We start from the raw sequence: 22073 nt of genomic DNA on the forward strand, positions 1-22073 counted from the left end.
TCCAAGATGAAGTAAACTGGAACCAATGCAACTAGAGGTTGGTGAAAGGCTGGAACCTGGGGGGAGCATAGTTTGCTGCCGAGCGTGGCTGTCTTAGGGGTGGTGGCACACTACAGTAGTAACATATGCAGTGAGAGCATCTGGAAAACAAGGCATTAGGAAAATGCTGTGCGGCTGGGGATGCTTCTGACCCCTCTCTGAATGGTTCAGTAGTTTGCAGTCTGCAAAAGAACTTGTTGTGCGGTGTCATAGCTGACCCCCTGCAATGCCTTGGTGCTTCTGACCAGCTCCGGTCTGTTGGGTATAACTCAGAAGTTGTCCTTTCCCACATGACACTAGTTCCTTCTTTTACCTTCAGGCATGTGACATGGGGGTGAAAAAAAATCTCTGGCCTAGAAATATCCCTGTCTCTTTTCAGGAACTACATTTTCCTAGCATCTGGCTAATGTAATGGAGTGGAAAAGAAGAGAATCATCCTTTATTTGGATAAAGGAGTGATACAAATAGATGCCACTAGTGCCTATTTGTTTTTTTTCCCCATCTATGAATAGAAGACTACCTCTCTAGTGTGTAATAACGCCATTGTTTGACTCCTAAATAGGAAGACTGTTAGTTTGGTATTCCTCTACTGCTACAGGCACTGATGCTTTGAGGTACCCAAGCTAGCTCTATTTCTGCATAGCACAGTTACAGCATAGAGCTTACCTCCTTATGTAGTTGCTCCCAATGCTGCTATGACCTCTCTGCTAGGCAGTAGTCCTCCTGGCTTCTACTTCTGGAAATCGTTTGCATGTTGGCTAAATCTGAAGCAGAGAATATATCTTCTCCTCCAGTTTTCCCTCTTCAGTTTAGAAAAGGACATAACCTGATGGACTAGAGCACTTCAGACACATGAGTGTGATGAGGCAGGGAAGGGATCCGTACCAATTCATGATTCAAATTGAATAATTACTCAGTATAATACAGTTGAGAAGGACTCTCAAGCTTTTGAAGAAGGACCATCAAGCTTTTGTATGTAGGTTATTACCATTTTAGATAAAAACTGCAGGTGTTTCGATCTTCCCTTGGGCGCTGGACCTGTAATTATCCCTTAGAAGTTATCTGAGCAAATCTACTGTGTTGGGACCCTTTGGAAGGACATTCAGCTTACATGGTCCAAGGCAGTAGTAGTTTTATGTGCTCTCATAGGGAATTTTCAGACCCAAGAGCAAAGGAGGCTGATGAGGTTTTGGCTCTGATGATGCTGTTGTTACATTAATAGGTAAGGTCTGAATGCTGGTTTTGGACATTTTCTGTGCATGTGTTTTCTTGGGTGGGTTTGCTGTGGAAATAACCCCTCCACCTCAAAGAGACTCTGCAAAATTAGTCTTTGTGGGAAATGTCTTCACGATCACAGACCTTGCTGTAAGTACGTTGTGGTGGATGTGTTCTGAATGCTGGGTAAACACGGTCCTGAGCAAGAGGAGTTTTCTAGGCTGGGATACTTCTTGCATTACAGTAGGCACCATTCCTGTTTTATTCAGAGTGCTAAACCACATCTGTCTTTTCGGCAAGAAACATTTGGGTTTTTGTGTTCCTTTGTAGGCGTAACCTGACAAAGTTATCCCTCATATTCAGCCATATGCTGGCAGAACTCAAAGGGATTTTCCCAAGCGGCCTTTTCCAGGGAGACACGTTCCGGATCACCAAGGCAGATGCTGCAGAATTTTGGAGAAAGGCTTTTGGCGAAAAGTAAGTTTCTAACTGTGATTAACAAGAGAGTTGTGGGAGCAGATTGCACACAGCAGGGTGTATTTTGAAAAGCTGTTCACAAAAGTCTTTGTAAGGTTAAAATGACCAATGGGAGAGACCTACTAGTCATTTGGTCCACTCTCTGGGGTGAGGTACAGGATAGTTCCTACGTTCTGTTTCCTAGTTCTTTGTTAAATGTGTCTGGTGATGGGTCTTTCCCCACTTTGTGGGGACTCTTGTACTGTCACAGAATTTCCCTCGATTATTCAGTTTGAATTTTCCCCTCCTTAATTTAATTTCTTCACTTGTGTGTAAGCTTCAGGAACGATGCAAAATAATCTGCTTTCTTCTTCCAAAGGTTACCAGTCCCGCAATATTAGTTGTCCTTTAGCTAAGCCATTATATTAAATTCGTTTCATCTTCCCTCCAATTAGTTTTGCTAATCACTTAGTCACCTTTCTTCTGGCTTCTCTGGACTTCTCTCCGTTTGCCTAATGGTTTTGTTAAGGTAGAATGAAGGAGGAAGTGAAGTGCAAACGGTTGAAACCTCAGGTTTAATTTTTCTATCTATTGAAAGGTGACTGAATTAACTGTAAACGTGTCCAAAGCAATGTCTGAGGATTAAAATTAATGGGTTTGGGTACTGCTTTCTAACCAAAGTAACTAAAGGTACTTCACGTAAAGAGTTTAATTAGTAGCTGTCAGAACAAAAAGCAATAATATATTTACTCACGAAGAACATGCCTGAAGCTGGGCATGTTCTTTCTATGTTTGTGTTCCACTTGATATTTTGAAAGAAGGAAAATACTCCTTTAAACAGGAGCCTCGGTATCGGCTTCTGATTATCTTGTGTCTCCAGTTAATCCCTCTTTACAGATTTGCTCACAGCTTTTTTTCTCTCCTTCTCAACTGCATAGACCTCTACTAATAGACTGAATGTGAACTCCTTCCCTTCTGCACCATTGTGACACTCTTATCAAGTGACAGCGTGTTACACAGCCCAGGGTACATACAGGCATTGACATGATGGGAGTGCAGAAAAAGGGAAAGGAGAAAGCAGAACTGGGCTTCAGAAATGCTGCATGTGCAGAGAATATTGTTCATTTGGCTGCTAATTTACTGCAGTACGAAGAAATCTGTGCTTGCACAACATGAATGGATCTCTAGTGGCTAATTCTGATTTTCCTCTCTTTCATTATGAGGTGCATACTCACAGTTAAAGCGTGTAAGGTACATGGTGGTGGTCTTCAGATACATCACATTTACACATGGCTTGGTTTTCCCCAGGACTATTGTTCCTTGGAAAAGCTTCCGCCAGGCCTTGCATGAAGTGCATCCAATCAGTTCCGGGCTGGAAGCCATGGCCCTGAAGTCAACGATCGACCTGACGTGCAATGACTACATTTCAGTATTTGAATTTGATATCTTCACCCGGCTTTTTCAGGTAAGAAATGTGTCTCGGTGCTTCAGACCCTTTTCCCAGGACAAACTCTATTTTACACACTAAAATGATACATGCTGGAAGGGATTTGGTCGTCTCTTTCATCCCCTAAATAGCTGGAGTAATATTTAGGACCCTGTATTGCAGTAAAAGCGTGTGATACTTTTGGTTGGAGCAGAAGAAGTTGGCTAAATATATATACTGCAACCGTAAGGCACATTCATTATCCTCCCATGAATCAGTTTTTCCCTTTCAAAGGTCACTTTTAGACTCAAGTTCTGACACAACTTCTGTACGCCAGGAAATGTGAAGCTTAGTTTATCACTTTGTCTTTCCTTGTCCTTTGCTTTCTTGTCGGATTTATTTTCCGGGGGGGTTGTTCAGGATGGAGCACAGCCATGGTAGTTAGAGCTTCCTAGCTTTTGAACGGACACAGCCAGGATGTTGTGGACATGTCTGTGTTCTGTGCAGGAGAAATCTCTTTTATCACTAGTAGCTAAAATTCTAACCCACAGTCTTTAGTAGTGCTAAACTCAAAAATGCAGCTTCTGATGGCACAATTGGGTATTTACAAGAACAAACACTTACTTCTTTGGCTCTGACTTGCCTTTTCCCATGTGATAGGGTGGGTTGTAATTAAGATATGTCTAGATGAAAAATTCCCATGTTCCGTGTTGCAATGTAGCTGATCTCATTGAGTACTTTTTCCAGCTATAGTACATAAAAAGCAAGTTAAGAGTTACTGCAGTTTCTCAGAGATGCAAAGTTTTTAGGGAGAGCTAATATCTTCTTTTAGATGAGAAATTTGGAAAACTTGGGGGAGATTTAGACACCCAAACCCTTCTGAGGATTGGAAGCTTTCAGCCGGTTGTTACAGCTTTTTCTGCATCATTCTAAGGGATATTTAACATGTATGTGCTGGTTTATTTATTCAGATCTTAGCCTAGGCAGTAATCCTTGCCACACCCGAGCGAGGTTAGGTGGTTAAGGAACAGTCACAAGCATCTTACACACAGTGAAACTGAGACAGAGAGGGGAGGTCACTTTCCGGAGGCCATATAGGAAGTTGTTGTTAGAGATTGCACTAGTCATGGTTTCTGGTCCTGTGCATAATCTTATTAAACTCCTATCTTTATCCCTGTCTCAGGAATGAGTCATTTTCTCTGCAGAAGCAGTACAAATTGAGCTGTCTTTTTGTGACCTCAGTGGCTTCTCCTTTAGCATTTGCTAAAGGAGTTTTGATTAAGGTCCATCTTAAGTGGCGTTTTTATCACCGACAAGAAACTCAAGTGCTAAGGCTGCTGCTTGGGAACGTAGGTTTTAGTTCCTCTACTGGATTTATGGTGCATGAGAAACCTGCTTCTTGAACTGATCCCTTTGATTAAGGAATATTGTGTGTGTCGATACCTTTTAGCAGTGCGTGGTTAATACACCTCTTTGTTGTTTCCATAGCCATGGTCCTCTTTGCTCAGGAACTGGAACAGTCTGGCAGTGACTCATCCTGGCTATATGGCATTCCTAACGTATGATGAGGTGAAAGCCCGGCTTCAGAAATTCATTCACAAACCTGGCAGGTTAGTGCTTGGCAGCAGTGGCTGCTTTGATCGTTCTTGCTCGCATCACCGATTACTGCGCCGGCTGAGGAGGTTGGGGTTGGTTTGTCTTTGTCCTCCTTGCTCAGAAACCTGAGCTGTGACAAACCCCAGCTTGGCCTGTGTTCAGAGCTGATCCTCCACGTGGTGACTTACCTCCTGCTCACTCCCCAACTTGTCACCACAGCTCCCTCAGGCAGGAGCAGGACACAGAGGCAGACACTGCCGGAGTGAGCCTAAACAATGCGCCCTTTAGGAGCATAAATAAGGGCATGTATCTATAGGCCCGGTAACTTTCTGGTGTATACGCATAAAACCAGGGGAGCTGAGCAGAGTGCAGCTCTCAGAGCAGCATTTGAAGCCAATTTCAGACAGTATTTGCTCTGGTAGAAAGCAGCGTGGTGGGCAGAGGAGGCTGCAAGGTAATGCTGCAGGCTGGGCACGCTTCAGAGGCTCTAGGGGCAACACATGCTTCTGGGGTGGCTGTGGATCTAAATAGTTTTGGGCTACCCAATGTCCTGAATAGAACTTGGCCCGACGCAACAGAGCTAAGAGCTTTTCCTTTATGCAGGAAGAGCCAAGTGTTAATTTCTGGAGGTTGTTACTATGTGGTTAATTCTGCGCTGGTTTTAGACATGGAAACCTCGTGTAGTCTGTTGGTTGGTTTTGTTGTTTGTTGGGGTTTTTTTAAAGTTAATTTGAAACAAATGATTTTAAGGATGCTGACTTTTCTTGCTCAGGATTCTGGGTTTAATTTCACCTGGAGGCCACTGCTTGGATGCTTTTCTCATTTCGTATCAGATTGCAAGTTCCTCCTTTGGTCTGCCTGGGGGTCAGTTAAGGAAAGCTGGTATAAATCATCACTAGTAGGTTATTCCTACTAGTTTTTCATTTACTATCTTGAGATAGGCAGACAAAGGCTGCCTACTTGACATTTAATCTTTCCTGCCTGTTCCAGTCCAAACTGAAGTTTCTTTTCCTTTGTTTTCAGTTACATTTTCCGACTCAGTTGTACACGGCTCGGTCAGTGGGCCATTGGCTATGTCACTGCAGATGGGAACATTCTTCAGACAATCCCCCACAACAAACCTCTTTTTCAAGCACTGATCGATGGCTTCAGGGAAGGCTTGTGAGTAACTTCATCAAAATGAAGTTTTTTGCCTCTTTTCACTCTTTGTTCTATAAATCTAAATCCTCCGGTGAGGTCTTAAAGTCAGTTGAATGGTAAAATATACCTCCTGGGTTTATCACACGTTATCACAGGAGAGGCAGCACGTTGCAGAGGTCAAACAAACAATCACTCTTGAAATCTCTGAGCCCCTTTTGGACATCTCTGCGCTCTTCCTTTTTATTTAGTTGTTGATTCAGCAAAGCATTTCAATGGTGAATAGTCCCACTGGTGTCACTGGAGTAATTCATACACTGAACTGCTTTGGCACTTCGGAATACTCAGGTGGGTATCTTTCACTGGAGAGCTGTACTGCCTTTTTGCAGTGACAGATGATAAGTGTTGCATCAGTGTTTCCCTTGTCAGAGATTCTTTCCCAGTCAAGTCCCTAATTTGAGCCACTGCAACTTATATTATGGTGTTGGTTTTATTACTCTGGATATTACAGTTTCACTACAGGATGATTTAACAAGAGTAGTCTGGGACCATAACATCCTGTTTAAAAGACAGAGTATTGTCGGGAAGGAAAACAAGCTTTTATTTTTAAGAATGACATATCTGGGGTTTGTCCCATAGTAAAATTCTTCCAAATCTTCTTTTGAATTCAGAATCCCTTGAATTCCCAGCCCTCGCTTCTTTCCCACCCTCATGCTTGGTTTTCCCCACCATCCCCAAAAGAAACCTTATATGTGCCTGTGTGTGCGTGTGTGTGTATGTGTGTATGCACCTGTGTATATGCACACACAGAGAAAGAGATCTGTTTCTTCCCCCAGTTATTTATTTCCCGATGGCCGGAATCAGAATCCTGACTTGACTGGCTTGTGTGAGCCCACACCTCAGGACCACATTAAAGTTACACAGGTGAGCAAAGTATTCTGTCCCATCAAACTTGCTAACTTTCTTCTTGTTTTCTAGCCTCCTTAGCTGTTTGTCTTACTTGGTGTCCCCAAGGCTTGTTTTTAAGGCGGAGGTGTTTTACAGGAGATGCAGGAATCTCTGAATGGTGGGGATGAGCAGAGGAGATTGCAGAGGTTAGGTAAAGCTTTAAGCAGGGCTGACAGTTTAAGATTTAGTTGGTTTTAGAACCATGCTTTTGTGCCATTCAGCATGTCTTGAGCCTTGCTTTTGGGACACCAAATCTGGGCTAGCTTGAAGTCCATTCTTGTCAGACCTTGACATAGGTATCTAGTACATAAAATTATAGTGGAATCTTTGCAGACCTCTGTTCTCCTTTGCCTTGTGTTCTTGCCTTGGGTTTACAGGATTAACCGTGTATGTCTGTCTTTCCCCAAGGAACAATACGAGTTGTACTGCGAGATGGGCTCCACGTTCCAGCTGTGTAAAATATGTGCTGAAAACGACAAGGATGTGAAGATTGAACCGTGCGGCCATCTGATGTGCACGTCCTGTCTCACTGCGTGGCAGGTGAGGCGATGTTAATCTCTGTGAGTGAAGCTGGTTGCTGTTTTACAGGAGCGGTGTGTAACAGGTCTCTTCTCTTCCATGAAGGAATCAGAAGGCCAGGGTTGTCCTTTTTGCCGCTGTGAAATCAAAGGCACGGAGCCAATCGTCGTAGACCCGTTTGACCCCCGAGGAGGAGGAGGGTTATCACGACAAGGGGCAGAAGGAACTCCCTCGCCCAATTATGAGGATGATGACGACGACAGAGCTGATGATTCCCTCTTCATGATGAAAGAACTCGCTGGTACCAAAGTAAGGTCACCCTTGTAGATGTGGCAGGATGTACAAAGACTGCGTGTTCTCCATCAGTTTTCTGTGGTCTTACTGATTTGTGCATGTGAGGCTTGGCAGACCTTGTAACAGAAAGATTTTACCCAGTATGGAAAACATGGATTTAGGATCACTTTTTTGGTTCAGTTCACACTGTCAGTTCTATTAAGCAATGGTGATCACACCTGGAAATCTTTGATCTTTTGTGGCTTGTCTTGAAAGAACCCTTGGAAGGATAAAAAGACTGGCTTGACCTATTGGAATGTAAGATCTAGGTTTATAACATTTCTCTGTATGCTTAGCTATGCTGCTTTTGATTTATTAGCCATAATTCACTCATATCAGCAAAAATTCATCCATTTTCCCCAGCGATTAATACAGGCAACCACATAGAGTCTTACCAAGATCCTCCTGACTAATGGGGTAAAGGGCAGGTTATATTGCTCAGCAGGTCAATTGGACTATCATTTTTTATCTGGTGCCTGATACATTTGTATAATCAAGGTGTGATAACTCTCTGCCATTACTGCTGCTTCCTTCCAGGAGGCGGGCACAAGACAGGCATTCTTTAGGGATCCCTGAATGGTTTGTTTCTAAAAGCTTGTTGCTGCTCTTGCACACCTGCACTTTGCATTGTTTTATTGCATAGGGAAGTGGGTTTGATTGTGGCTAATTTGTAGTAGTTGAATGCACTAAAATAAGATGCCTTTCCTGGTCAGAAAGAATCCTCTCCACTGTGGTCATAGTTCTCTTTAGCTTCCACCATGTGAAATAGTGTACTAACCAGTAAAACCTATTCCTGGAGGTAGTTTTTGTATCCATAACTTGAGAAAGCAAAGCAATTTCCTCAGTGTGACATCCTGTCATGGTTTACAGGCTAGTACTCTGTTGGCATTAGTGAGTTCAAACCTGTGCGCAGCTTTTCAAAGTTAGAAAGCACCAGCCTTGCTTGTAAAATAAACTTTCTGAAGAAGAGAAGAATAGGCACTGTTCCGATTTGCTAGGTGCAAAACCAGCTTTCCAGGGACAAAAATGGGACAAAAATGGGGGTTTTGGGGCACACTAGTGACTGCTGCAACAGCTATGACACTGTAGTCGAGGCAGTTAGCACAGTGGCGCCTGCAGTGGGTTTTGCAGCAGATCATGCCCTCTTGTGTTGAAAAGAAGCTTGCTCCTGCTCAGGGCCCAGTAAGGCAGGTTTGTTGCTCCAGCAAAACAGCTTTTCTTTTACTGTGCCACTCCTACATGTGCGTTTTCAGTTGTGTGCCACAGCTAAAGCCATTGGTGATCTTCGAGGCTTGCTGAAAGTCAAATGCTGTTGCGCTGGGAAATTGCCCTCATTTACCGGTGTGTGGTGGTTACTGATACAGTAATTATTGTTAATTCCATAGCAATATTGAAGCCAGTACAAGCCACAGAGCTTGAAAGCCTCTCTAGAGGAAAGGAGTTCTGCTGGGGCTTGTCATTTGTTGATTTGCCCACTCTTTTCCTTTTCAGGTCGAGCGTCCTCCTTCTCCGTTCTCGGTAGCTCCACAGGCCACGCTTCCTCCCGTGCCGCCGCGGCTGGATCTTCTGCAGCAGCGAGTGGCCAATCCGCCTGGGGCTTCCAGTCCTGGGACCACTTCAAAGGTCAAACACACTGTTTGCCCTTTCTGCTGGGATTTTGGGGGGGCAGGCAGGAAGAAGAGCATTCTGGTGAATCCTGCTCGTTCTCTGTGACATCCCCAAGTGCTTTCACACAAGACTTCTCGCTTTTCGGTAGACCTCATAGGCCATTTTCCTTCCATTCCCCATGAGAGTCCAGTCTGTCCTGAAAGCAAATGCTTCCTTCTAGTGGGAGAATCCCTTTTTGCTGCTTAAAGGGCCTGTCTGCACATTTGCCCATGCAGTTGCTAGAAGGAAGGCAGTCCTAAGGTGAAATACTTGCTCACGTAGGGCGACTGGTGTCCTCCTGTTGAACTACTAAGTTATGGTTATTACCAATATCTTCCCTGGTTTTCAGCTCTTTGGAGCTGCATTTGTGGGCTTGTGTTCTGTTCCAGCTAGCAGGGAAGCTGTCATATTCCTGACCCAATTTTTCTTCACTATTTTTTCCATTGAGCAGTTTTTCAGCTAGAAAACAAAGGAAGGAATGAAATGTGTGTGACCGGGAGAGATTAACCGGCGTTCTGATCGACTATCAGAAGGCAGTGGTCTGATCTTGGTGGCATCTGATCACTGGCTCTTGAGATGCAGTAGTGGTTCTTCAGCTAGTTTGGATGAAGTCATGAAATTAAGCTTGAAAATTCAGGCAGAAGAAAATATCCATTTCTATGAATATTCATGGCTGCCTGATGAATATCAACTTGTATAAATAACCCACGATTGAATCATTTTTGTAAGCGATGGGTGACCTTTGTTTGGAATCCAATCTAGTGCTGATGTAAGGGGGTTTTTTTCCTTCAAGGAAAATAATGTGGGGTATTTAGTGCCTCGCTGTAGCTGCACGTAGTTACCGTGTTATCTCTTGGAGCCTGTAGCGAAGGTATCTCTGGAGGGTTAACTTGTGGAGGGTTATCTCCACACCCTTTGAGAGAATTCCTTGTAAAAATACAGATAAAACGAAAGCCAAAACTCACCTTTCTGCCCCCTGCCTCCCTCTTTTTTTATGTTTTATGGCTAAACCACCTTTGTTAAGCAATATTTTACATTCTTCTGCCTCGCAGGCTGCTCCTGGTGCTCTTCACAAGGATAAACCTTTGCCAATCCCTCCCACGCTCCGAGATCTCCCGCCGCCACCGCCTCCGGACAGGCCACATTCCATCGGGAATGAAGGCCGACCTCAGAGACGTCCCCTGCCCTGCACGCCAGGAGACTGTCCCTCGAGAGACAAACCCCCCCCTGTGCCCTCCAACCGCCAGGCAGAGCTGTGGCCAGCCAGGCCCATTCCAAAAGCCCCATCTGTAGCTCTCGGCCCTGGCGACCCTTGGACTGGGAGAGAACTGTCAAACAGGCACTCCCTTCCCTTTTCCTTGCCCTCCCAGATGGAATCCAGGGCTGACAGCCATCGGCTTGGGAGCACGCTCAGCCTGGACAACCCGGTGGTGAGTAGGCTCATTAGAGCTGAAGGTAATCTGTGAGGAGTTAAATCATCCAAGGTGTCCTCTCCTCGTAATGAATAGCATATTCATCCGAATAGGGTGATCTTGTGCCAAGGGAGAGATGGAAAGGAACTGGTGAATGCTGGGCAAGGGAGAATAATGGGAGGACTTCTTAGGGAAGTGCTTTTGTGCCTCTTGGCAGCGAGGCTGAAATCCCGGTTTGAACAATCACGAGCCACAATTTCGTGATCGTGGTTCACCTTTCAGTTTGGAAAACCTGAGAATCTTGTGTGTGTGCTGGGAAGTGTAGTTTGCTCTTCTCAGTTCTCAGTCCTGAAGAACTGACACACAATAGCTATGGTTAGTTGAACACGGTAAAAACTGAGTTAAATTTGGATCTGTTACTATTACCAATGTCATGATGTGTAGCTTAATAGACCAACATATTGTTCTCTAAAAGAAATCCGAGGCAGATTTGCCTTTTTTTTTCATTCCATTCCCCAGATTTTTCCTTTTAAAACTTCCAACTCTCTACAATTGAAAGGCAGCACATTTTTAGCCAGATTGTCTAAGAAAATAACACTTGGACATTTGTCATTCTGTCTTGGTATGCGTGTGCTTGTCTGCATCCTTTTCCTCTTGTCCCCCGTTTTGGCCTTCTAGCCTATTTCAGCTGAATTTGCCAAAGCCATTGGAATCTCAAAAGATACAAAGTTCCTGCAGTTTTTGTGTGAACAAGCAGTGGGATACAGGAAGAAATATACCCCTTATACCCTCCCTGAGGGAAAACTGTCCCCCAACTCCAAGGTTTCTAAGGCATTAGTAAATGCTTTGGCATAAACGAAGGTGCTTCATTCCCACCCAGGATGTTTCGAATGACTGGCTGACAGCTTTGCAGCTCCATTGTGGGTGTATGTGGTGTTTCTGATTCCTGGTTTGGGATTTTCTCTTTCAGAGCTTGAGCAGTGGTCCGCCAACAACCTCAGAGTGTGAACACCCCAAAATTAAACCCTCCTCATCTGCCAACGCGATCTACTCCTTAGCTGCCAGGTCTGTTGTTTTCTAGCAAAAGTGCTCTTTTATAACTTAGAGAATGGTAACTACAGGGCTCTCTCCATGCTGGTGCCAGGGACAGGATTTGACACAACTCTGTCAGCCTTAATTTCAACCTCTGACAGATTCAAGATACAGAATCAAGAGGAAGCAGATTAAACCCGAACGCCAAAGATCTGTGGATAGTGGTGGTAGTTACCCTTGGCTGTGGCAATAGGAAACAGGCTACAGCTGCTATTAGCTCTTGTATGAATTCACTTCTGAGTTGGTCTGTATGTGAAATAGGTGATGGATAATGGGTATGATATTGTCAGCTTGCTTTTGCATTATGCTCTTGTGTCAGTGTGACCGTGGACCTGGGCTGCTAAGAATACCGAAGGCCAGATTATTTGTGTAGACAGAATCACTGTGGCTGCTTGTCCCATCCACTGTGGATTTTAAAGGCCACTTTGGTATGAATTAGATTTGGTGTAAATGTATTTCTGATGTTTCCATCTTGTTTCTTCTGCCTCCAGACCACTGCCTGTACCAAAACTGCCTCCTGGGGAACAGTCTGAAAGCGATGAGGACACTGAATACATGTCACCATCCTCTCTGCCTGTAGTGCCTCCAGGTCCTGCTGTACAGAAACCAGAGATCAAAATGCCTTTGGAAATGACTCAGAGTTTACGGTGAGATTCTGCTTGTGTGTTCTGTGCTTTGTCCTCACAGCTCTGGGAAGGCTTTTGTTTATTGCTTTACTAGGGTGGAGCTTTTGCTTGCTGGGTTTGCTGAATTCCCCTGGTGATGCTCACCAGATCTAGACTAAGACAGCATATACAGTCTGCTCCTTAGCAGAATCCTTATACAGTATTAAAGGAGTCAGATAACCCCTCCCCTGTCTTTCTGCTGGTAACCTTTTGAGAGCAGCAACAAGTGAAATTCAAAATCCTGTTAAAAGGTGGTGTTCTGGTGGTATTACACTCTTTTAACCTGATACGCTGTATTGCAGTGGTCATTATTAGAGCATTTGCTGGAACAAAGAGTCACAGAGACGATGTGTTGGTGGTTTACTGCTGCCACTTGTCTAAGGGAAATACTTGTTCTCTCCCTCAGAGTTTTAGACTGCGACCAGCAGACGGATGGCTGCATGTATGAAGCAATGTACAACATTCACTCCCAAGCAGCATCCTCAGCTTTCGAGACTGTCAACACTTCTGGTGAGTGGATGTGCTAAATAAAAACCCCTGAGAAACTGGAGTACAATGGCTTGGTCCCACTCCCAGCTGGAAAGGCGTTTCAGGCTAAATGTTATGTGCTTTAGCTGTTAAAATAGCTAGGATGTATGGGGAAACATCACCTTCTGGAAAGAGCTGCCATTGAATGTGGAGTTTTGGCAGCAAAACCTTTGTTCTGTGTCCTGTCAATGTTTGTGGACTACAGGGGAACAGGCTGCCTTGAGAGACAGAGGCTCTGTTCAGCCCCAGAGCTCATCAGAATGTGCCTCTTATTCCAGATGAAGGGGATCTGGCAGCAGCCACTGCCAGCAATGGCCCTGAAGAGTCAGAAAATGAAGAGGATGGCTATGATATCCCCAAACCACCACTACCAGTGGCCATTGCTCGTCGCACACTGTCTGATATCTCCAATGCCACACCTGCCTTCAGCCGAATGTCTTTGGAAAATGACCCTGTGACAGGTTAGAGAACACGGGTATTCTTTGTGTTGTAGTGGGTGCTGATGGTTTGTGTGCATCCTGTCACTCCCTCGAGGTTTTGTGTGTGAGCTGGGAAGGTTTATAAGGCAGAATTACACTGATTTCATAGGTGTTCAGTTGAATGCACTGCCTTGGTCATTTGATCACTGAGCTAGCAAAGAACATTGAAATCACAGTTAGGAAAACCTTTCCTTAGCTTCCAGCCGCTGTTTGCTCCAGGGCATGGCATGCCTTTTGTGCCAGGGTGTTCCATGGCATGAGCAGAACGTCAGAACATTACTGCTTATCGCTGTTGCAAGTAAAAGATGAGGCAGCTGGGCCTGCACAGCTCGTCTGGCTGGGTCTCGCCTGCGGCTGCAGCCAGCAGATGGCACAAGTGAACTGGTTGAGGCTCTCAGTTCCCCGGAGCAGGGACCTAGAGGCTCAGCAAGGTCAGCTTTTTGTCCCTGGGGAGCAGAGGACATCTTGTCCTTTTGGCTCTAAGGCACATTCTCCGAAGGGAAAACTAAAGCCTCGTCTCTCCAAAAGCCTTTCTGAATAATGCTTGACTTATTCCCTACAACTGCCCAGCAGCTTTAAAGGAAGCTCTGAAACGTGTCCCGTTGGGGGGCTTTCAGCATGTCTGAACACCCTGGTGATGTGCCAAGCTAAAGGAGCGAGTTTCTTTTTCCTTATGGAGGTAGAGCCAGGACCACTTACCCCAGTGAGTGTTTTATTCACCTTCTTCACCATTCCCCCTTCCCTGAGCTTGCCCTTCTTCAGCACAGAGAAGGTTTTACTAGTGCAGAGAAGTTTATCAGCTTTTTCCATTCCTCCCTGCCTCGTTTTTAAGCCTGTCACTGTGCTGTAGAATGTTGCTGAGAGGGCTAAGAAGGGGCAGAGAGAGCTCACATCCTCCTCCCACACGAAGTACTCAGCTTAAACATTGACTCCTCTTTGTTTTTACAGCCCTGAAATAACAATGCTATTGTCCTGATATGTAGGGGTAGGAGATCTGCTAATGAAGAATGCTCTGGAAATGCTGATTGTTACTGCTCTGGGAAGCATATGTGGTTTTCTGAAACCCTGGATACTGGCTACTGCTGTAGCCTGGTGTTAAGCAAACGTGCTGAGTCTGGGATGCATTTGGGCAGATTTATGTTCTCATGCATTGTGCCCTACAGTTTAGTCTCTTAATCATTTACCAAAAAAGCTGTGCGAGTAGTTGTCCTTTCAGATTGACCCATGGTCTCTGGAATTTGATCCAGTTCTAGCAGAAACAGCTAATTCAAAAGGCACTTTAGGGGAGAGAAGTGGGTAGCCCTTTTTCTCAGCTATACAAAAAGCTTTTTATGCGTAAGCAGCTTGGAGTTTGAAGATCAGGGAGTTGAACTGCACTGTGGTTGCTGAGGAAGCTTCAGTGAATTGGTTTCCTGAAGAGCCTTCTCTATCTTGGTGCTTTGAGGGCAAGTTTTGCAGGAAGGCTCTGCAATGACTCCTCCTTTTCTGACCAGTGCTGCGAGTGCCCGCTCTTAAAAAGGGATTGTTTGGATATTCTTAGTCTTACAGATTCATCTCTTACACACCAGTTCTGCTGCTAGAAAACTCTGTCTCAATTGCCTTCAGGAGATTTTCCAGGAGACAAATGAATCTTTCTTTAAGGTGATGTCAAATATTCACGCAGAGAAGTTTCCTGTGATTTGCAAAGTAGGAAAAAATGCTCTCTGCGATGCTAAATGAGGTTAGAACTCAGAAATGTATCAGATGTTGGATTAACACAGTAAGAAACATGGCTTTTCCCTAAGGCATTAGTTAAATCCTTGGAGTGTTTGGTGTCTTGTTTGGTTTCTTGGCTATTCTCTTTTCCTTCCCAGGAGTAGTGCATGATGTGGCTACTGGCAAGGAACACATCTGGATGACTAAGAGAAAAGGCAGAACAGGCTGAGCTTACTGATGTGTCATAGCTGCCAGCCATTAGGTAGGGTGAGCTTCAGCAGGAGCTCTTGTAGGTGGCCCTGGCCTGCAGAGGAAGAGGAGCAGACCCTTCAGAGAACATAAGTCAGTTGCTGGAGCAGTTGTGGTGGACGAGTTGGAGCTGATAGACCTGATTTTGCATGTACACTCCCTCAGCATGCTTCAGTGTGAGGCAAGATCAGCATCTGGGCAGTTAAACTGGGGGTTGTTGTCTGATTCCAGAAGGAAATGGGATGTTTGGTAAAGTTGCATCTTCTTACAGGACAGGTTGGTTGCAGGAAGCAGCGTAGCTCTTAGTGGCATGTTTCGCAGTGCCATTCATCAGCCTCATGTCATTCCTGCTTTGTTCCAACAAGGATTATGTATCCTTTCTCGAAGCGATTCATTTGTTTCTCCTTCCAGGTTTCTCCGATGGCTCTCAAGTTCCAGAAAGGCCTCCAAAGCCTCTGCCACGGCGAATCAACTCGGAGCGGAAAGCAGGGAGCTGCCAGCCAGGCGGAGCCAGCAGTGGGACCAGTGCGTCACTGCAGCTCTCCAGTGAGATCGAGAACCTAATGAGCCAAGGCTATTCATATCAGGACATTCAGAAAGCACTGGTCATTGCACATAACAATATTGAAATGGCCAAGAATATCCTCCGGGAGTTTGTTTCCATTTCCTCCCCTGCTCATGTGGCCACATAGCACATTACCTCCACACCTACAACTTCTGTGGACCAACTGCCTGGGCAGCTGTAGCCCAGCTACGCACCAAAGGGGAAGGGGGTTCCTTTAGAGACTTCGTGCTGAGGTCGGTCCTGCCTCTTAAGAGAATCAGTTATCAGGTTTTTGTGGTTCCAGATTTCAAAGCAGTGGAATGAAATGGAGCAGAATGGTGTTTTATACAGTGTACGTTTTGGAGTCCTTTACCCCTACCTCTTGTTTGAGAGAACAGATTTATTTCCAGGGTGTTGGTAGAGAAAGGTATCGCAACAAGGGATCCCCATGCTGATGCCCTGGAGGCTGGGGGGAGTGTTTTGTGCTGTGAATTCTAGGTGAATGCTCTGAGAAACCAAGTCTTGAGGTCGGCGTGGTGTGTCCTGTGGTTCATGGTACTAGGTTTGGATCTGTTCGCTGCTGCGTGTCTGGCTCAGGCTTTTTAGGCCAGCTGGGAGGTCACTTTCTGCTGGGAATAAATAGGAGACCTCGGAAGAATCTTTAGATTGCTTCCTGTTTGCCATGGCGTTTCCCTCTTGCCTGTAATAATAGCATTTATTGCTCATGATTCAGCTCCTCCCTTTTTGCCTGGACACAGCGTGACGAGCTTCTGTCAGGCATCTTGATCTCGACAGGGCTGGGAGTTGGATTTCTCTCCTATGTGTCCTCTTGCCGGCAGCACTATCAGATCCCAGGCAGCTCGACGTGCTGAAAAGGTTTGCATGTTTTTGAGGGGTGGGAGAGGGTGGGCAGGATTTGAGCGAGAGCAAAGAACTGGCTGCTTCTCCTTCTTTAGCCTTGAGCATTTTGAGCTTCGATGCTCAAACTTCATTGTGGCCCTGCTGGGCCTGAGCAGCCGTCACTGGACGCTCCCACACGCTCTTTCTCTAGGAATGGTGCGCCTGGTAAATATGATGTTTTATTTATCTTAATTGCATGGTGACTGTGGCAGAGTCGTGGCCTTCATGCACATTCCATCATCTCCTTCAGAGAGCTTTTGCAGGAGCCAGCTGTCTTCGTGCCTGGCTCTTCTGTGGAATTGGTAGGTGCAGCTGGTGTATGTGTTGGTATCTTACCTGCTTTGCGGTATAAGCAGCGCAGCAGTTCTCTGCATGGCTATCAAAACCACGTGGGGGCTCTTCTTTCCATTTCCATTACTCTTAAGGTATTGCCAGAGCCTGTGGTAAAACAGATCTGGGCATCTTCTGTATTTGTAAAATGATCACACAGCTTTAAGAGTCAGTACTCAGCTGTTGCTTTGGGAGAACCTGACTTGCATACTCAGCTACTTAACTCTGTTCATATGTGCTTGACGTGTGAGGAGTGTGTGGTTCCTTCTCAGAAGATTTAAATCAAGAAGGCATACACGGATCACAGCCTGGCAGATGAACCAGTGCTCTGTGTACACCGAGAGGCTGAGAGCCTTTCAAAGCATGGCTAGCGTTATTGGCATCTCTGGAAAGGCAGCAGTAGTCACTAGGCAAAGCGTTGCAACTTGAAATGCTGTTGGGGTGATTGTGGGGTGCAGATTAGCCTTTTAAAGAACCTCATGGCCCAGATATCAGAGAAATGGCTTGCATTTGGCAGAGAGGACTGAACGACTATTGGCAAAGGGAACGAAGCATCAAATGCTTGTTTTATGTAGAGTATAGGTTTGTCTCTAGATCTACAGCTTTATAAACTGATGCAGTGGGTTCCAGGCAGTTCCAAACATGAACTGTCTCTCTTTACTCCCCTCCATTCCATAGTAAAGGCAGTTTTCTCCCATACTGTAAGGAGATCTCCTGCAACACTTCCAGGCTATCACCACCGTTGCTATTTCGGGGTCAGGGCTGGAGCTTGGAAACGCAGCACGCTGGTGAGGTTCATGTCAGTGGGCATGGTGCTTGCTGTGGGGCAGAGAGAGGTCAGGCGCAGCCGAGAGCAGGGTCTGGCCTGGCTGAGTGGTGAGCACTTCCCCAAGTGCTGAGCTGAGCTGCAGAGGCGATGTCAGTGCAGGTGGCACTCGGGGAGGAAGAGCTGTTCTTTTTCCTTTGCCCACACGTGCGACAGCAGCATTGTGAACCCATCCTGCTCCTTCTGTGTGAAGTGCCCTGCCAGTTATGCACAGCAGCCTTGGTCAGTGCAAGTGGGAGCTTCTAGAGGAACAAGCCCAGCACTGCTGCTGCTGAGGAAGGAACATGCTGCAGCTCTGGGTCTTCTCTCTGTATATCTGCATGTCACATCTGTGAGCAACTTAATCCTAGTATGAGAGTTACTTCCTGGCTTTGTACTGGAGAACCAGGTAAAAACCCTTTTGTGAGGGAGCACTACGGTTTTATATCCCTCTTTTTTGTATCCTCTCCAGTGCTGCCACTAGGTCCCTGTTAGGTTTGGAGCCACTTTGTTCCCAACTTGCTGTGTAAACTCAGCGCAAGTGTGTTCAAGCGTGGTGTGTGACTCTTGCCACTGCCAAGGCTGCGTAAGAGCCAAGTCCAGCCAGCTAGAAAGCCTTAATTCTTGTCTTGCACAGTGTGTGTGATCAGACTAGTGATGCTCTGTCCCGTACAAGCCATTTCTTACAGGCTTGTTGTCGTAATGTTAAATGAAATCATGCTTAGCAGAGCTCTTCCAGGCCTGTCTTTGGGGTTTATGTGCTGAGAGATGTTCCTATGGATATTGTTGCAGGTATTAGAGATTAGAGAGAGCAATCTTTGTGGCATGTGTCACTAATTTTTCTGCATGTGTCCTTTCTGTGCACTGTTTGTGTCCCAAAGTGATTAAAGAAACTTAAGTCTTGGCTTTTTGTCCTTAGACGTGTTAGCATTTGCTTGTACCACTGCAGTGCAGCAGAGTCCTGCCCATGGCTTATGGCTGTGCTCTGTGAAGTCAGTCCAGGCACTGCACAGTGTATTTTTCTTGTTGTGCTTTCAGAAAGGTAAGCCTAAGGTTGATTTCTCTTTCTGCCCTTCACCTTCTTGATCTTTATTCTTCAGAAGTCAACTTTATGACGCTACTTTAAAAAGAAATAACCCCCCCCCCCCATGTCTAGTGCCTTTCTTAAGGGAATGCTGCATCTCTAGGCTGGACCGGAGTATCCACCCCTCTGTGGAAATGAAGAGCCCAAAGTAGACAAGCTGTAAAGACACCTTTGAGCATGAGACTGCTTTGAAAGGGGTGAAAAGAAGGGGCGAGGAAGATGGGCAGCTGTCACTTCAACTCTGACACTGCTCTGTAGCATTTCAGCTGGGGAGGTTTCTTACTTTACCTTTTACTAACAGTGACTTGTCTGGCCTGGTGCTGTACTAAGCTTGGTGTAAAGACAATAGAATCTTAGGACAGGATTGGTTTTGCTTGTAACACGAGTTCTGCTTCTAGAAGATGCTGGGTTTCCCCCTGCCTGTTATCATGGACACAAAGCAAGCAGGAAACAGTACAGGAAGAGCTGGGCACAAACCCTGTGGCACCAGTATGAGCGAGCAGCAGGTAGCTGTGGAAAGCAGGCAAGTCTCATCTGCTCTGAACAGGGTTTCAGTGCCACTGTAGCTGAATGGGAATGTGAAACGAGCCACATCCCACCAGGGCTGTGATAGATCGTGCCTGCAGCACTGCCCCTGTGTGCCTGGCTCTGTGAGTGCTGCAGCTTGAGGCTTTGGGGGTTCTCTGCTGGGAACCAGTGGGACTTGCTTTCACCAGGAACAGCTTTTCTGCATGCCCTCCCCTGAGCCCTTCCTTCGGGGGAGCACTGCATGTTGCTTCCTGCACTAGGCTGATGGCATTCCTGGAGCTAAATCCTGAGGCAGGCTCATTACTGTAAGTGGGTTTTTTCAGTTGAGCAAGAAAAAATGCAACTCCCAGGGCACTTTCATAAAGGTGCCACTTAGAAAATTAGTGGGGAATAAGGACACTTGTTTTTAAAGTTCCTACTAGAAATGGGTTTTTTTGGAATTCTCGGGGGGGGGGGAGGAGCAGTTGTTCTTCCCCTTGAATGACAAATACCAATTTGTATAATATCAGTGTTAAAAATGTTGAGATTTTCACAAACTATTTTAAAGAAAGGTATAATAGTGTCATTAATATAAAACTATAATAGCAGTATTTAATCCTTTCGGATCTGTAAAGAATAAGGAAAAACAGAAGGTAAATATTCTTACAGAGAGTAGCTGAGCTTTAAGGTTCACTCGGTTTAAAGTCCTCATTTTGTTTGCAAATGCCTTGTTAATGTTTAGAGGTTATACTAATGTTATTTATTAATTGTGTCCATTCTCGTCTGCTGCCCACTAAGAGCTTCTTTGTTTGGGGTTTCCTTCACCCGTTGTCAGGAAAAAGAAAACAAGACAAAGTTTTATTTTTCAATAAAATTTCCTTTGTTGTAGCATACTGGCTGCGTTGTGTGCGTTCTGTCCTCGAGGCCGAGTCCTGGAGGAGGAATATCCTGCCCAAGCCTGCCTCCAGTCATCTCCTTCAGGATACCCACGTCTGGGGTGTTCACTGAGCCTCTCTTGCAGAGCACGACTCACTTTGTGGCTATATTTCAACTATTGCCACAGTTACCTGCTAAATTCAAATCCATGTCATGGATGCTAACAGAGGGCAGGAGAGATTCATACCAAGTTGATCCTAATAATTCTGTTGATAAGACTTAATATATTGTAATAAAATCGATTAATAGTCTGTAATCCATCAGGACTTGGGAATCTGAGAATGACATTAACAGATTTGTTACCTCCCCTGAAGAGAGCCTAAGAGCATCCATGGAATTTGGTAGAGTCTAATGCAGTGTCTGCTGCTCTAGTAGATCCCAAAGCTTCAGTCCCATCCTGCTGGAGTCTGTTGGGCTCCATTTGCCTCACGGTCAGTGCATCACTATAGACTCTAATTATTGCATAGCATCTCTCTAACTCCATATATTACACAATTAGACTATGTGTGAAGCATAAAGGAGATATAATGACTCCAAAATGATATATACGTAGGTAATATTACACACTTCTAACACTAGTGGATGCTCCACACTCTGTTAAGACACTTTTGGAGCTCAGCATATGGTGCTGGAGCCGCCGAGAGGCTGGGGAGGGCTGTGTGAGTGTGGTACAGAGGACACTGATGGACGCTGCCAGCCTTGACCCACACGTTGGAGCTGGGGGAGCCTGGTGAGGCTCCAAACCACCCCAAACCCTGAGAGTCCAGTAAGGAAATAGAGTCGAATGAGGACAAACTGGCCCCCAGGACATTTTTGGGGGGCATCTGAGAGGACTTGGGGCCAAATAAGGACACACAAACCCCCAAGCCAAGTCACACTGGGGTCAAATGAAGCCATGGGGGTTACCTCGGGTCAAATGAAACCCCTAAATTGCACTGTGGGGGGGGTTAAATGAGGACACAAAGGGGTCATCCAGGTCAAACTAGCTTCTCAAAAGGTCAACTTGGGGTCGTGGGAGGTTAATTTGGGGTCAAATGAGGTCACAGGGGTCAAATGAGGTCACAGGGGTTACTTCAGGTCGAATGGCACCACACAACTTCTCCTGGGGTTACTTTGGGTCACAGAAAAGGTTACCTTAGGTCAAATTCACCTCTCAAAAGGTCAACTTGGGGTCATCTGAGGTTGATTTGGGGTCAAATGAGGTCACAGGGGTCAAGTGAGGTCACACGGGTTACTTCAGGTCGAATGGCACCACACAACTTCTCCTGGGGTTACTTTGGGTCACAGAAAAGGTTACCTTAGGTCAAATTCACCTCTCGAAAGGTCAACTTGGGGTCATGGGAGGTTAATTTGGGGTCAAATGAGGTCACAGGGGTTACTTCAGGTCGAATGGCACCACACAACTTCTCCTGGGGTTACTTTGGGTCACAGAAAAGGTTACTTTAGGTCAAATTCACCTCTCGAAAGGTCAACTTGGGGTCATGGGAGGTTAATTTGGGGTCAAATGAGGTCACAGGGGTCAAGTGAGGTC

At 45.6% G+C, this 22073-nt stretch overlaps 1 protein-coding gene across 1 annotated transcript in view; it reads left to right on the top strand.

The window, feature by feature from the left end:
* Positions 1-20499, top strand: part of CBL (Cbl proto-oncogene) — a 39029-nt gene extending 18530 nt beyond the window's left edge. Inside the window, exons 3-16 of the mRNA XM_030505337.1 lie at positions 1585-1731; positions 3019-3175; positions 4625-4746; positions 5756-5893; positions 6706-6793; positions 7226-7357; positions 7442-7645; positions 9161-9292; positions 10369-10746; positions 11699-11793; positions 12312-12467; positions 12892-12995; positions 13292-13474; positions 15848-20499. Of these exons, the coding sequence (XP_030361197.1) occupies positions 1585-1731; positions 3019-3175; positions 4625-4746; positions 5756-5893; positions 6706-6793; positions 7226-7357; positions 7442-7645; positions 9161-9292; positions 10369-10746; positions 11699-11793; positions 12312-12467; positions 12892-12995; positions 13292-13474; positions 15848-16128 (2317 nt within the window). The 3' untranslated portion in view covers positions 16129-20499. The remainder of the gene's footprint in view (positions 1-1584; positions 1732-3018; positions 3176-4624; positions 4747-5755; positions 5894-6705; positions 6794-7225; positions 7358-7441; positions 7646-9160; positions 9293-10368; positions 10747-11698; positions 11794-12311; positions 12468-12891; positions 12996-13291; positions 13475-15847) is intronic.
* Positions 20500-22073: the final 1574 nt, after the last annotated feature.

The sequence above is a fragment of the Strigops habroptila genome, chromosome 17, assembly GCF_004027225.2.
Source record: "Strigops habroptila isolate Jane chromosome 17, bStrHab1.2.pri, whole genome shotgun sequence".
NCBI lineage: Eukaryota > Metazoa > Chordata > Aves > Psittaciformes > Psittacidae > Strigops > Strigops habroptila.